The sequence below is a fragment of the Esox lucius genome, chromosome 6, assembly GCF_011004845.1.
Source record: "Esox lucius isolate fEsoLuc1 chromosome 6, fEsoLuc1.pri, whole genome shotgun sequence".
NCBI classification, from domain to species: domain Eukaryota; kingdom Metazoa; phylum Chordata; class Actinopteri; order Esociformes; family Esocidae; genus Esox; species Esox lucius.
The window spans coordinates 18,511,726-18,525,810 of NC_047574.1; the positions used below are offsets into that span (position 1 = coordinate 18,511,726).

At 38.6% G+C, this 14,085-nt stretch overlaps 1 protein-coding gene across 4 annotated transcripts in view; it reads right to left on the reverse strand.

The window, feature by feature from the left end:
• The window catches only part of LOC105010659 (protocadherin-15), a 226,731-nt gene that overhangs the window by 15,481 nt on the left and 197,165 nt on the right, over positions 1 to 14,085 (reverse strand). For 3 of the 4 annotated variants that reach the window (XR_004575807.1, XR_004575806.1, XM_034292761.1), the window contains exons 28-33: positions 12,426 to 12,641; positions 9,494 to 9,582; positions 8,694 to 8,870; positions 5,348 to 5,566; positions 4,052 to 4,060; positions 3,550 to 3,666 (exon numbers count right to left, since the gene is read on the reverse strand). Coding sequence is in view for 2 of the 4 variants with exons in the window: in XM_034292761.1 (XP_034148652.1) it covers positions 3,550 to 3,666; positions 4,052 to 4,060; positions 5,348 to 5,566; positions 8,694 to 8,870; positions 9,494 to 9,582; positions 12,426 to 12,641 (827 nt within the window). In the remaining 2 variants the exon portion in view is untranslated. Of the gene's footprint in view, positions 1 to 269; positions 276 to 3,549; positions 3,667 to 4,051; positions 4,061 to 5,347; positions 5,567 to 8,693; positions 8,871 to 9,493; positions 9,583 to 12,425; positions 12,642 to 14,085 lie in introns of all 4 variants that reach the window. The other variant, XM_034292762.1, reaches the window with a different exon arrangement.

Genomic DNA, 14,085 nt, shown 5'->3' on the forward strand with positions numbered 1-14,085 from the left:
TAATAATGTTACACTGCTGTTAAGCTTAACCTTATTATTAAGAGTCTTTTTTTGCATCTCAAATTATACCATTCTATTCAAATGCAATAATGAACTAGTAGTGCTTTTATATACACTGAAACTAAACATATTTACAGTAAGCACACTAAGGAATAAATGTAGAAGGCTAACCACTATCTCAAAGCAGAGCTGTATCTACGCTAAAACACATTTGTTTGGCTATTTGATCCGATAGGACAAGATATACTGTATGCATTGTGGCTACTTACTGCAGTCTGAATCCATAGAAGAGCAGATAAAGTGTGGAGATGGCATGAAAGAGAAAGGCTTGTTAAAAGATAATTATTTCTTAATGTTAGATAGATCCTTTCCCTGAACGTGGTCTGTTGACCAAGGGAACCAATAATCCCTTGTATAGGTTTCTTTAAACAACAGCATTACAACATTCAGCGGTATTTAGCAACTGCTCAATGGTTAGGGGGGCATGTGAGCACATTTGTTTTCAGTTGACCAATTTGGCCACTGGCCAAATCACCTTTAAGTAAGATGAACCCAAACATATAGTTGTTTTGAGATTACATTTTTAACAGCTTGAAAAAAGGCTGTGGTATTTATGGCCAAACAAGTTCATTGATGAAGACGCTGAATAAAAAGGTTTCGAATCAGCATGCATCATAGGTAAGACTGTCCTCACGTTGATTTGCATATACTATACAGAATGCCTAATATGCAACAACTGCATTTTGAGGATTTGTATGGATTTGTTTATGAGAATGCCTTAATAGCTTTGTTACCCTCCTCCTGTACAATTTAAATACATTTGTATTTCACATTTACATTATTGAAATATTAAATGTATTTAACCAGCTAGGCCAAATGAAAAACCATTTTTACAACTGTTTTGTGCCTCTGACATAACGATACATATTTAGGCTTTACTTTTGGGAAGCCCATGTCAAATAAGCATTACACTGTATAACATTAAGTTACAGCAACAACACCAGCCCCGAAGCAGTATCTTCAATTACGCTAGACATAAGCTATTAAAACTGTTCCTCAGTTTTCACTTCGGATATCCTGTTTATGAATGATTTATTATTTAACAGCCAGAGTGCACAGTCATGTCCTGATATGGATGCATTTGGGGACTTTTTCTCCTCATTCTCCTTTGATCTGGTACAGTCACACTACCTCGGAGGTTTGAGCCTCAAGATCACATCAACCTGGTTATTTACAGAGATTGAGAACAACAAAACAAATCTAGTGGCTAAAGAAAAATTCCATACTTTCGTGTAAAAAGGGCCTATACATGTCATTTTAATCTGTTATCTAAACTGCATAATGTGAGACAACGTGCGTCAGGGCTGCCTGACTGTCAAATAGAACATCTTCCTTCTTCTCAGTGGTTTCTTATTACAATCCTGTTGCCAAAATAAATTGCACAAAATATAAATAAAAACAGAGTGCAATGATGTGCAAATCATGTATACCCTATATTCAATAGATAATAGTTTCAAAGACAACATATCAAATCTTTCTTGAAAAATATATGCCCACTTTGAATTTGATACCAGCAACACAACAAGTTGGGACAGAGGCAACAAAACACTGGAATAGTTGTGTAATGCTAAAAACCTAAACGTGGTGTAATATCACACAACTAATTAGGTCAATTGGCAACAGGTCAGTAACAGGAAGAGACATTCTAGATGTTCTAAACTGGCCTGCCTGCAGCCCAGACCACCCCGCATTGAAAACAATTGTCTCATTATGAAATGACAAAGGAGACCCCAATCTGTTGAGCAGCTGAAATCCTATATCAAGCAAGAATGGGAATACATTTCACTTTCAGAACTGCAGCAGTTGGTCTCCTCAGTTCCCAAACGCTTGCAGAGTATTGCTAAAAGAAGAGGAGATGCAACACAGTGGTACCCATGCCCCTGTCCCAACTTTTTTGAAACGTGTTGCTAACATCAAATTCCAAATAGGTATTTATTTTTCCCAAAACAATAACATTTCTCAGTTTCAACATTTTCAACAAGTTGTCTTTGTACTATTTTCAATTAATTACAGGGACAAACGACTTGAACATCATTGCATTCTGTTTTTCTCTGCATTTTACATGGAGCCCCAACTATTTTGGAAACAGGGTTGTAGTTGAACAGGAGGAATGTTTCTTTGGTCTGTGGATGAATCCCCTAAGACGAGAAGCACATGACTCTGTATGACTCAGAGAGTGAACATTCTACTAAGATTCAATACAAAATAAATAACTATATACAGCATACACAAAATATACTCAATATACTTACACTATTATATTCAGTGGGCGATACGGTAACTGGATATACACACTTAAAATAGTATTTAATGTGAAAGGTAGAATCGAATTGTACAAATGACAAAACAATCACACAAAATTGTGGTGTCATGAGGGCAAGAACATCATTTTGATTTTGTAAACCTGGGTGTCTGTTTAAAGTCAAAACAAACCTTGAATTACCTTGAATTGAAAAGAAGGCCATTTTTAAAAGGATCCGGATACTAACTGGAAAGTCACATACTGACTACCTGTACTGGGATACTAAAAACACAGGTGTGTGTAGGTGTTTGTAAGAGGATACCACATGGAGTTACAACTGAAGCAACTGAAGAAGGGTGCAATGATGTAGTCCTGAAAATGTTAAAAGCTCAACATGACAGTCAAATCTCAAATTTAATCCATTAGTGGACTTTTATAGAAGTCTATGAGTGACATACATCTTTTGCTAAAATATAAACCTATTAAAAATGTTTATGTTGGCGAAGTGAGTAGAAAAGATGAGATTTTTAGCTTCCAGACTTTATGCTGTTCATGAAAAACAAAATATGATTGCATCGCAATTGCTTTTTTGCTATTTCCAAGTTGTTTCAGACCTATCACACAAACATTCTGGGTGGGGTTTTGATCACTTGAGGTGCAAAAATAAATTGCCTAAAGGCCACTTACAAGATGATATACAGTGCTGTACAGAATTATAAGGACAGTGAGCATTCTTTTTTCTTTTAGCTCTGTACACCAAATGTTTGGTGTACAAACCAATCCTATAAGGGGAAAATAATAAGTGTTTGGTTTTATTTTAGGGTATTTGTGTACATCTTAGTTTCATCTGAGTTATATATAAAGTTATATATACGTATATCTTACACAAAGTCTCCCTATATCAGAGCAACAAAAAAATGTGTGCATTCATACAAATATTGTAAATGAAATATTAAACACACTTTGGTATTTCTTTTTCAAATTGGCAAACAATACCTGTGAATTTTATTAAACAAAATGTAAATTTAAATGCATACCCATTTCAAAAAAGGAGTTTTAAGAAACATTGACATTTTCAGTTGAATCTTGATACTGATACATTTTGAAACACTAATGCTAAGACAAAAATTGTTTTGCTGTTTGAAAAATGTTCATCATCCTAATACCCACAAATCCTTTCTGCACAAACGACTCCTCAGTATACTGTAACTGAAAAGGAAGGGAGGGAGAGATAAAAGGTGACTTACATGCTGCTGTCACCCAGTTCTTCATATAGATTGGCGGTTGGGGCACGTGGGGCAGCAGACTTGCCAGCTGGAAGAGCCTGCTGAATCCTGGCAGTTTTGGCACATTCAGCCTGTCTCCTAAAGGTCAAAAAAAGTTACATCAGTTTGAGTGTAATCCACTGTTTCCATAACATGTCGTCACTTGATTCCAATTAAGATTACATTTCATTGGTGATTGGACATCCGTATAGTATGTGGCTCGTCTCTAATACTGAGATAACAATAGTATAGCAAATCTATTATATAAAATCGAAAATATAAAAAAGGCATAAAATTGTCCAATTACTGGAGATGAATGACCATTTGAAGGGCATGACTTCCAATTCAATGTTTGCACTTTTCTACTCTTTTTAATAGTCATTCTTTAAATGACTATCCAGTAATGAGGGCATTTGAGCAATATAGCATGCACTCTCAAGAGAATAAAAGGGAGATCAATTAAATCATACTGGGAGTTACTTACTCTTTGAATCTGGTGGGTGAATTTCCAGGCAGTGGAGGATAGAAGGTGTGGGGGGAGAAAAAACCCATGACAACCTTGGTTAAACAAATAGCTCATTCCTATTTTGTTAATACAACACAATGAGAAACATTAATTCAATTTGAAATTCTGAGATGCATTCAATTTCAATGCTTAATGATTGTTGAGGTTCCTTTTGAAGAACACACCGCTCTAGGTGAAACGTTGTGCATTATGCATGGGATTCCTTTTAACTTATTCAGCTAACAGCTAGACTTTGGATAACACGCCCTATCAAAGATCTTACCCTATTTTACCACAGAATAAGATTATGACAGGCCTTAGTAACTAATTCTGCTCTACTTCTTTGCGTAGAGCATTATGCAAAGCATTAGGCACTCCATCTACCATATATCTGCAGGCTACAGTTCATACAAGCATCTAAAATTCCAGATTATTTTTTAGTTTTTCTTTTTTTCTCAGCATTACTTATTAACAACAAAATGTAATTACAGCACAGGAGAGAAATGAGAGAATGTATGGCATCAGAATATTCTCACAGACACCAAGTCAAAATTGAGTAAACGTTTTTAAAGCAGTGCATTGCACCACTATCATTCTATATACACACACATCTACAATACAGTAAGTAAATAAAAACCATCCCAAAGAGGACAGCTGGCTCAATTGACTATTGGCTTGTGTGTTTAGTCTAGTACAACCACTAAAATCACCTGTTGAGTACTGTATGATTTTGAGGGTAACCGCTTTGACCCATCTGTTGGGTATAAACATTACCCAGACATTAGTTTATCACCCAGCGGATTCAAATGGCACATAGAACGTCTTTGCCCAAAATCCATATAAAACAAATCGCTGGCAATCAGGGACAAATGGTGTAATAAATCTGTGCCATATGCTTTATTGTTATGTCATTTTGTTTTGGGTGTGTGGAGGAGATTTGTCTGTGTGTGCTATAGTGATGGGGTAGCGGAGGCGTGAAAATGCACTTTGACGGTCACAACGGGCTCGGATATTTGTCACAAATGAGTGTTAATTAATCTGATTTCACGGCGCATAAACAGGCATAACATGCCGATGGTATCCTCTGTTAGCATTACTAATTAGTTTGAGAGAGAAAGTCTGGGAAAACACGGGGAGACCGCGGCTTCCCTGAATACCTGGCACCATGCACATTTCCTCAGTTGCTGCAAACTACAGGAATGGGTTTAACAGTACGCCATTACCATAACTACACATAAGGTGTGGTAGCTACCACTACAGTCGTATTATACTCACTGTTTGTAGGTGACCATGACGATGAGGATGGCAGGGATGCAGCAGAGGATGATGATTATAGCGAGGGCAAGGAGGGCCCCCTCTGTGTAGCCCACGGCCTGAGCGGCTTTCTTCACGCTCGCCACGATGTCAGGTGTGCGGATCTCCAGGATGCGTCCTCCCTGACCCAGATAGGGCTGGAACTCCTTGTTGATATCCAGCAGCTTCCCATCCAGAAACCTGCCGTACGCAACACGAGTCGGACACAAAAAGTAGTTTAGTTTTAGCTGATTGGGAGTCATGTTTTATGTTAACTGTGATGACATGAGCGGTGAGGTGATTTTTCTTGTGGTTCTGATATTTAGGACAAGGTAGATTCATTATTTGCTCTATGTCAACGGTTTCTAGGTTTTATTCATGTTTGCGGTGTCTGGACGGTTGGCAACAGCATTATTTTCTTCATTCACTACCATGACATCCTTTGTGCTGATGATATGGATGATATGGATGATATGGACGATATGGGCGATATGGGCGATATGGACGATATGGACGATATGGATGATATGGACGATATGGATGATTTGAATGATATGGATGGTGCTCTAGACCTTCTTGGAGGAGGAAAGAAGCACCACGTCATCAGAAAAACATGTGTACACTTGATTTCAATTAAGCACAGAGATCATTTTGAATGGTTTGTATGTTTAATGTTGTAACTTAGTGGACACTTACAGTATTGATTTGATACCGATTCTGTATTACTTGAAACCGTTAAAAATATATTTTTGTTACAGTGGGAAGGAAAGCATGATCATAGTGGAAGCTAGAGATAATGAGGTGGCCATTATAATGTGAAGGCCAGGTTAGAAATGGTGCCAGTACACCTGTGTTAACACCTGTACTCATAATAAGTGCCATGGTGAGATTGCACTCTATGCAGATAAATGTGCCCTTGGTTGCCCTGGGGCACTTGGATTAGATGTTTAGACCAGAGGGAAGAGTGCCCACTACTGGCCATCCAACACTACTTCCACTGTATCTGGTCTTTTATTCTCAGACTGACCATGGCCAGCCATTCTAAGTATTAGAGGCAAATAGTTTACATAAATGTTGAAAATAGAGGCGCTCAAGAGATATCCTTGTCTCACCCCCTGGCACTGAGAGGCTAAATATGTGTGTTTATTGGCAATTGTACATGAACATATTGTTTGTGTGAAAGCTTTTGTTTTGTTTGTCAGTTAGGATGTTTCCCTCACTATCTTCCCTTTCTCTTTTTTTTTCTTGGAGCTGACAGCAGAAGCATGGAAATGCAACATGCAAATAACTCTCTATGCTGTTAGGCATGAGCTGAATTAATAAATACCCTTTTATTTTTCCTCCCTGCTTGAACTTCAGTTGGCCTCTTCATGGAAAGCATTCTATTGTAGCAGAATGCGGGATTCTTATTAAAGCAATGATACATTAAAATCTCTTTTTAACAATGACAATGGCTCTCTTCAAAGCTGGGGCTTCTGATAAGAGTGATGCTCACTAGCTTGTGCAAAGAAACTCCTTTCTTTATGACACTTGTGTCATTACAGGGAAACAGGGCCACAGCTAGCAGCACAGGAAAAGGAAGTAATGTGCTCAGATTAACTCAACACTAAGCTACTTTTCTCAAAGTCATGCAGGATTAAAGAATAGACTTGTATTGTCAGGATTGGGTTTTAAAGGAAAGGAGACATATCCAAGATGTTAACACTAGAAAGGCCTAGTACGTAAAAATTATGCAAACCTTTTACATTTTTAATTACTCTATTATTATGATTTTTTGTCCCTTTTCCTTGACTTCCCTGAATAAACCTACATGAAACTCGCCTGCTCCCCTCAGATCAATTGAATGTACTATTTCGAGTTGAAAATTACACAAATAGCAAAGTAGCACCAGAAAGGCCACAAAGTGTTCAACAATTTCACTGCCAACAACACTTTAATCATACAGTTCCATTACAGCCTTTGCCATGTATTTGCTCTATTTGTCCGTGCTGTTAATTGGGCGTCTGCATTTTTACTGAAATTGTCATTCAAGAATTGGATTTTTAAAGCACTTCATGACATGCCCCTGGATACACGTCTGACATGCTTTCTAGATATGTGCCTGCTTGGTCTCTCAGATTTTCTGTCAACTGGCCTTTTAGTTGTCCAAAGTCTGATCCAAACCTTTTTATTTGGATTTATTTCTTCTAACATATTTACTAGTCTCACAACCATTATTTTTACTATAACATATGTTTGTATTTACATAGTGAATACAAATGCATTTTATTCGCAAATACATTTCATGTATGATTTTATAAAGCTGTTACTGTGTTTCAGCAGATATGCTTTTTGTTTCATATTTTTAAGAAAGGTACTCCATGAATCCCATTTATTCTATAGTACTAATTAATAACTACAGAAAAAAAACTTGTATGCCTAGTTTGGAAGTGCGCAACGTGAAGTAGGTTTTCTAGCCATAAAGCCTTTTAAATAAGCCACACTTATCAAAAACAACAGAGACACAAAACACAAAAGCCATCTCAGCCATTGACATATGGAACTGTTTTAAGATGGTCAATTATAAATTCAGTTTTAGGAAGTAGTTGGTGTATGTGTTATATTTTTTTAAAAGACTTTGTAACTGAACGTGAGCATGCCTCAAACATAAGCACACGTTCGTATCTCCAACGGTTCGGCAACTAAAGACATTTCTGGGATTTTGCCTTTCCCAGAACGTTTTACTGTTATCAAACAATGCATTCCCTATGCAATACATTAATGTTTTATACTGGACACAAATACACACAGAGCAATCTATAACAGAATATGATGACATAAATGGTCTTGTGAGGGTGACATTTGACTTCTGGGAATTACAGCTTTATGTTAGATGATTCCTCAACCTGAAAGTAGTGCTTTAAAAGTAGAGTGAAATAGAATTGGGGAAAATAAGGTGTGAGAGAGATAAGGCAAGAAATAGATACATCAAACCCTCCTGTGAAAAGTGGCAAGGAGGCTTCTTCTAGCAATGTATCTCCCATGCTCTAAATGGGGGCTTGGCTCCCACATTGTTGAGCTGAACTGTCTGGGGAATGAAGAACATAAGACAAGTGGCAGTACTAAGGTCCCGAGGGTGTTATCACACACCCCACCTGTTGAGTGGAAAGGTAATGCTCTCCTCTAATAGCCACAGAAAGTGTTGAAAAGGCACTTTTCAACGGCTCCCTTACATTACAGAGGAAGGAAAATAGGTGCAAGGGGTAATCAAAAAGAGTTAGTGATGTGAGAGACATCACTAGACTAGATGGAGATTATGTATTCCATATATTTGTGTTGGGTCACTCACTTAAAGAGCTCCTGGCGTGAGATGGCCCGGTTGGTGAGTGGGTCAATGGCGTACACCATCAGGTCTGATTTGGTGTAGTCCTCCTGGTCAAATCCATCTCCAAACCTCCGTGGGCCGATGGACTCCACCACCACCTTGGCCCCTGGAATCTGGTCCTGGACATATCGCTCCAGAATACTGACGTTTCATTTTCAACATTAGTAACAGGTACGGGCGGAAGTATTGTGTTATTCTACATTAATATTCCTACAGCTGTCTTTATGATGTTATTGCTCTATGAATCGGTCTTTTCTTTTAGTCGGTTATTAAAAGGTGTCATACATGCACTGATGAAGCGCTAGCATGTTTGTTTGTGTGATGCCGCCACCTGAAAAGCGGACGTCTCGTTTACTATGCTGACACATACGGTATGTAACTACGTATATTCGGCAGCGCAGTGAAGCAACTATTATCACCTATTACCTTCTTCAAACATAAACTAAAAAATCATGCAGTTCCAATAGCCTTAATGCTTTCGCGTCAGCAAAGAAAACTGCTTCCAAATACTGTTTAAGGTAAGTCTAGACCCTTATAGGCAGGGGTGGCGCCAGGAATTTTGGGCCCCATGACAAAAAAATCTAATTATGCCCCCTCGGCGCAGCTGTTACCTATTTTTTTGGGCCCCTGTCAGCCATGGGCCCTTGGAATTGTCCTAACTGTTCCCCCCTATACGGCGCCCCTGCTTATAGGTGTCATATTTAACCAAGCATGTTTACTGTAAACTGACAACAGCAAAAGAAGACAAGCGTCTGGTGTCTTACGCAATAAGTTGCTCTTTATTCTCCTCCACCACAGTGGGTGGGACATTGGACACCACCACCTGCATATCTAGCTGGTTGACCACAGACACCTAAGAGGGAAAAGGAAAAAGAGAAGCCATTGAGAAATAGATAACGCGTGTGTGTATGAGGAAGAGAAAGAGAGAGAACGAGAGCAAGAACGAGAGAGAGAGAGCAAGAGAGAAAGAGAGAGGGATGGAGTGTGGTTGCACTGGCTCTAAGGCTCTGGGCTCTAAAGCCAAATCTCCCACACAGCCTCAATTAAATTAAATTTCCTCTTGAAAATGAACCAGCAACATGGTTAAGTACTCGCTTCTGTCACACATTCAGGCAGTCATCCCAAACACTGCTTCTGTCTCATTAGACCCTAGTTTGCTTGATACATTAAGAGCGACACTGAATTGAATAACTGAAAGCATATGGAGATGTATGTATACACCCATAGGGTAGAGTGTGTGGGTTATTATTTACATTAAGCTTTGGTACAGGACAATATAGCATTATTAAAATATCAACATTTATATGAGGATGTTATGTTTCCCTGGAAATCCTCTGTAATCTCTTTGACAAATGTGCTCCGCACAAAAATGACCCGGGTAAAAGGCGTAGACAACCCTTGTTTCACAGAGTTGTCTAATCTAATAGGCTACAACCAGATGAAAATCTTTTTTTTTTCAGGCACAGAGAAATAAAAGATATTTTCTGACAAGAAAATGTAATTCAAGCTTTCATTATGCTTCTACAAAAATCTTAGTAGCCTTAGCAGTACAACAATCTTGTGTGTACAACCGTCCCTTTTTATACACACAAGAGTAGACTGCGTGGTACCAACTTATTTACACGTTACACATGCTTCACATCTGCTATTCCAAAAGTAACCTGTACACACCAGTACATGTCTCTCAAAGGTCATTACCAAATCTGACACTTCCTTTGGTCATCATTCATTTCAGTTCTGCACCCCCAATGACTGGAATGAATTACAAAATACATTTAAGCATTCCTTAAAAAACAAACGTAACATGCTGCTATCTGACCAATGCACCTGCTCAATCTTTTCAGTCAGCACTGAAAAAGGAGTAGTGATTCTCAACTAACATACATGGTTGAATAAATGAATAATTACAGGTGAAATTGCTCAACATATTTATGGAAAATCTTTTTGATAACCTGTCAGCAATGTGTGTTCCTGACATCCTTGTATCTGAGTCTAAATATGATGACCCTGCTAAAAATGAGATGGTGAACAATCCAAGCAACTAGGATGAGCTGTCTGAATGTGCTTAAATCAATAAATAATAAGAAAGTTGCCAGCCTTGAAGAGATTAATTCCGAACAGGTTAGTAATGGAGTTGGCGATTACTACGGTTTTCACTCTTTCAGAGCTTCTGTTTTGCTGCTTAAACCCCCCACACAACTCAGGTGCTGATTTGATGGATCACTAGTGGGGAAGGTGATCAGCGATCTTGAGGATGCATAGAACCAAAAATGCAACTTGTTTAACCTTTTGTTGATTTATTAAAATCTTTCATCAACATGGTTGACTGCACACTGCCGCCATTCTGGTTTATTAATATGTATGTTCCAGAACAACCTAGCTGACAGAACTCACCTTAATGTGTTGCACAGAGGGGCAAGAAGTCAAAGTTTAGCTTTTTTCTTTTTACATGAATTATATTGGTGGTAATCTAAAATTGGCAATGATTAATTCCTATACCTCTTAAATAGTTCAAACAGTGAAAGTATCAGTCAGCAAATATTTGATCTTAATCAGATCTTAATCAATAATCATGGACAAAATAATTTAGATCAGTATTCTTTTGAAGTAGTCTGCAGTACTGTTAAGACATTTTTAAGTTAATATTAAAACAAATTTCAGAGCAGATGGTAACAAACTGTAGCATACCTGTGATTATTAACTAAAAGTGCAAGCTGTTGATTTTTGTCCACGAGAGAAGAATGGGATTTCTGTTTTTCGGTAACATTAAACAAAGCTATTACATGTAGCCCTGTTAAGAAGCAATCATTCATTTACCTATGATCAATAGAGAGCAAATCTAAGAATAAACACAGAAGCTGGGAGAAGCCACAGGTCTCTTAGCTGACCTCATATAGTAGCTAATAGAGACCTTGGCTGACCTCTTTCTGAATATGTGATCACATGATACATTTCCAGTATTTTTTCCTAGAAACGGGGGGTTTCATGTAGTGAAGACGTGCCACAGGCATGTTGACCACAACGATAATATAATGAAACCTGCTATCCTGCCAAAGAGAAACCTTTGTGCTTTTATTCAATGGTTGATGTTGCCTTCACAGGTTAAAATGTATATTCATCTTCCATTATTCATCCCATAGTAGTTGCTAGCCTTTCCTTATTGATCGTATCACCGGCCCAATGTAAATAAAACCATCCGTAATTCAACCTGCCTCCTGATGCATCTTTTGTGACAGCTACAACTAACCCTGTCTCAGATTATCCCAGTTTCCTCTATACATATACGCACAAAACCATTTCAATGAGTGGAAAACATGTTCCATGTATAGTTCAATTGGATCATTTGGCAGAAGGATTCAACAGCGTTCACATTTAGCATCTTGTGTGCAATAACTGCATTGAATAATGTAATGTATTGGAAGCTAGACACCGTCTAGAGAGAAGAAAATGTGCCTCATCATCATCAAGTAGCCTCCTAATGGAAAAGTCGGGGGGGAAATAAAAACAATCAGATGTTGTTTGAGTTGGGAGTGGGGGAAGCGGCATCTGTTGTTCTGCTGACCGTGGTTGACTGAGGACGAAGCCACTAACTGCCAGACACGCCGTGAAACAAGGTTTAAATATATGTGTGTCTGTGTATGAGTGGGCTTCAAACCATGGATGGATATGTGTTGGTTAAGGACACTAGACACTCACCACCACACCAGCGCTACTGCTCAGGCCCTTTCCGTAGTCGTCCGTGGCAATCACCTCAAACTTAAAGTAGGACCTACGCATGTTACGGTACATGATAGCCGTCTTGATGATGCCTGTGTACTGCTCGATCACAAAGCTGTCCTGACCATCTGCTGAAGGTGGGATGATCAGGCGGTATGCATTGGCGCTGTAGTTCCCTGTATCAACATCAGTAGCCTAGGAATAGAAAAAACATACACACACACAAACAAGAGTGAAATTTTCAAGTTCAGACTTCTCCTAACTTAAGACTGATACTTAACCAATATTAAGACCTGACTCTCAGTGGTCACTAAAAACTCGATACCATGCAAGAGTAGTCAGTCCCTAGCAAAATCATGGTCGCTGGCTAAATTTCCAATCTGGCCTCATATCTTTATGGCCACCTAATCCTTTCCAGGTTCCAATTAGCTCAATCAATCCCCCCTCCTCTACCCTATAATTATATTTCCAAGATCGCTGCAGGAAATGAGATTGTTCTCAGTCGACATGGAGGGTTAAATGAAAAAATCATTGGTCTGCTTAACCTGAAAGTGGCCTTCAGACAAGGTCACAAACACATCTGTGCGTGCTAACAGTTCCATCTAAAGATAATCTCTGCACCTCCATAATAATTTCATTACCTTCACATCGCTGTCCAACTAATCTGTTGTATCCACTCAAACTTTATTTTAACTTCGTTTCTGGACAATAATTTAGTTTGATACTGCAGATGTTAATTACATTCTTGTCTGATTTAATTTTTTTTTTAGAAAAGAGGGTTGTCAACCATCATAAATTAAGCAATAACCATTCAAGAACTTAATCAACTGGATTTGAAGTTTGGAAGAGGACCCAGGGGTATTTTGCCCCCACTCAGTGAGGAGGGTGGTTCAAGAGGTAAAACACTTTCCAAAGATCACTTCTGGAGACTTACAGTTGGTTGAATTTTGGAGTCATCAATAATTCATATAATTCCATGCCAACACGCCATTTGGAGGTGGTGCCAGAAGAAAGTCTCTACTCTCATCAAGACACAAACATAAGGCTGGGGTTTACTAAATGTCATAGGAACTTGATTGGAAAATTAGTTTAATGGTCAGATGAGACAAATAGAGTTTTTTGGCCACAAACACCCAAGAAGGGTGCAGAAAAATACAGAAAAATTCCAGATCCCCTCAAGTTTGGTGCCACATATGTGATTGTTTGTGGCTGTACTTCCAAATGCCCTGCGAACCACAATCTATGACATCATATTTGAGACCAGCATTTTCCTCTGCCAAGCCGAAGAAACTAGCTCACCGTTGGATATTCCAGCAGACAATGATCCAAAGAATTCATCCAGATCCACACAAATATTCTTTACTATCCACAGAATCAAGCTTGGCAATGGTCATCCCAGGCCCCTTTAAATCCTATTGAAAACCAGTGGGGTGAGCTGAAGAGAAGAGTCCACAAATGAGGACCAAGGATTCTTGAGATATCACTCCTTTGCATGGATAAATTGTCTCAGATTACAGGCAAGGGGAGGGTGCAACGTATTGCATACAGGTGTACCAATAATTGTCACTGGTTATTTAACAATATAAATTGTTATGGGAAGAGACCCAGGGAACGGACACAGTTATCATGCCTGGGGCCT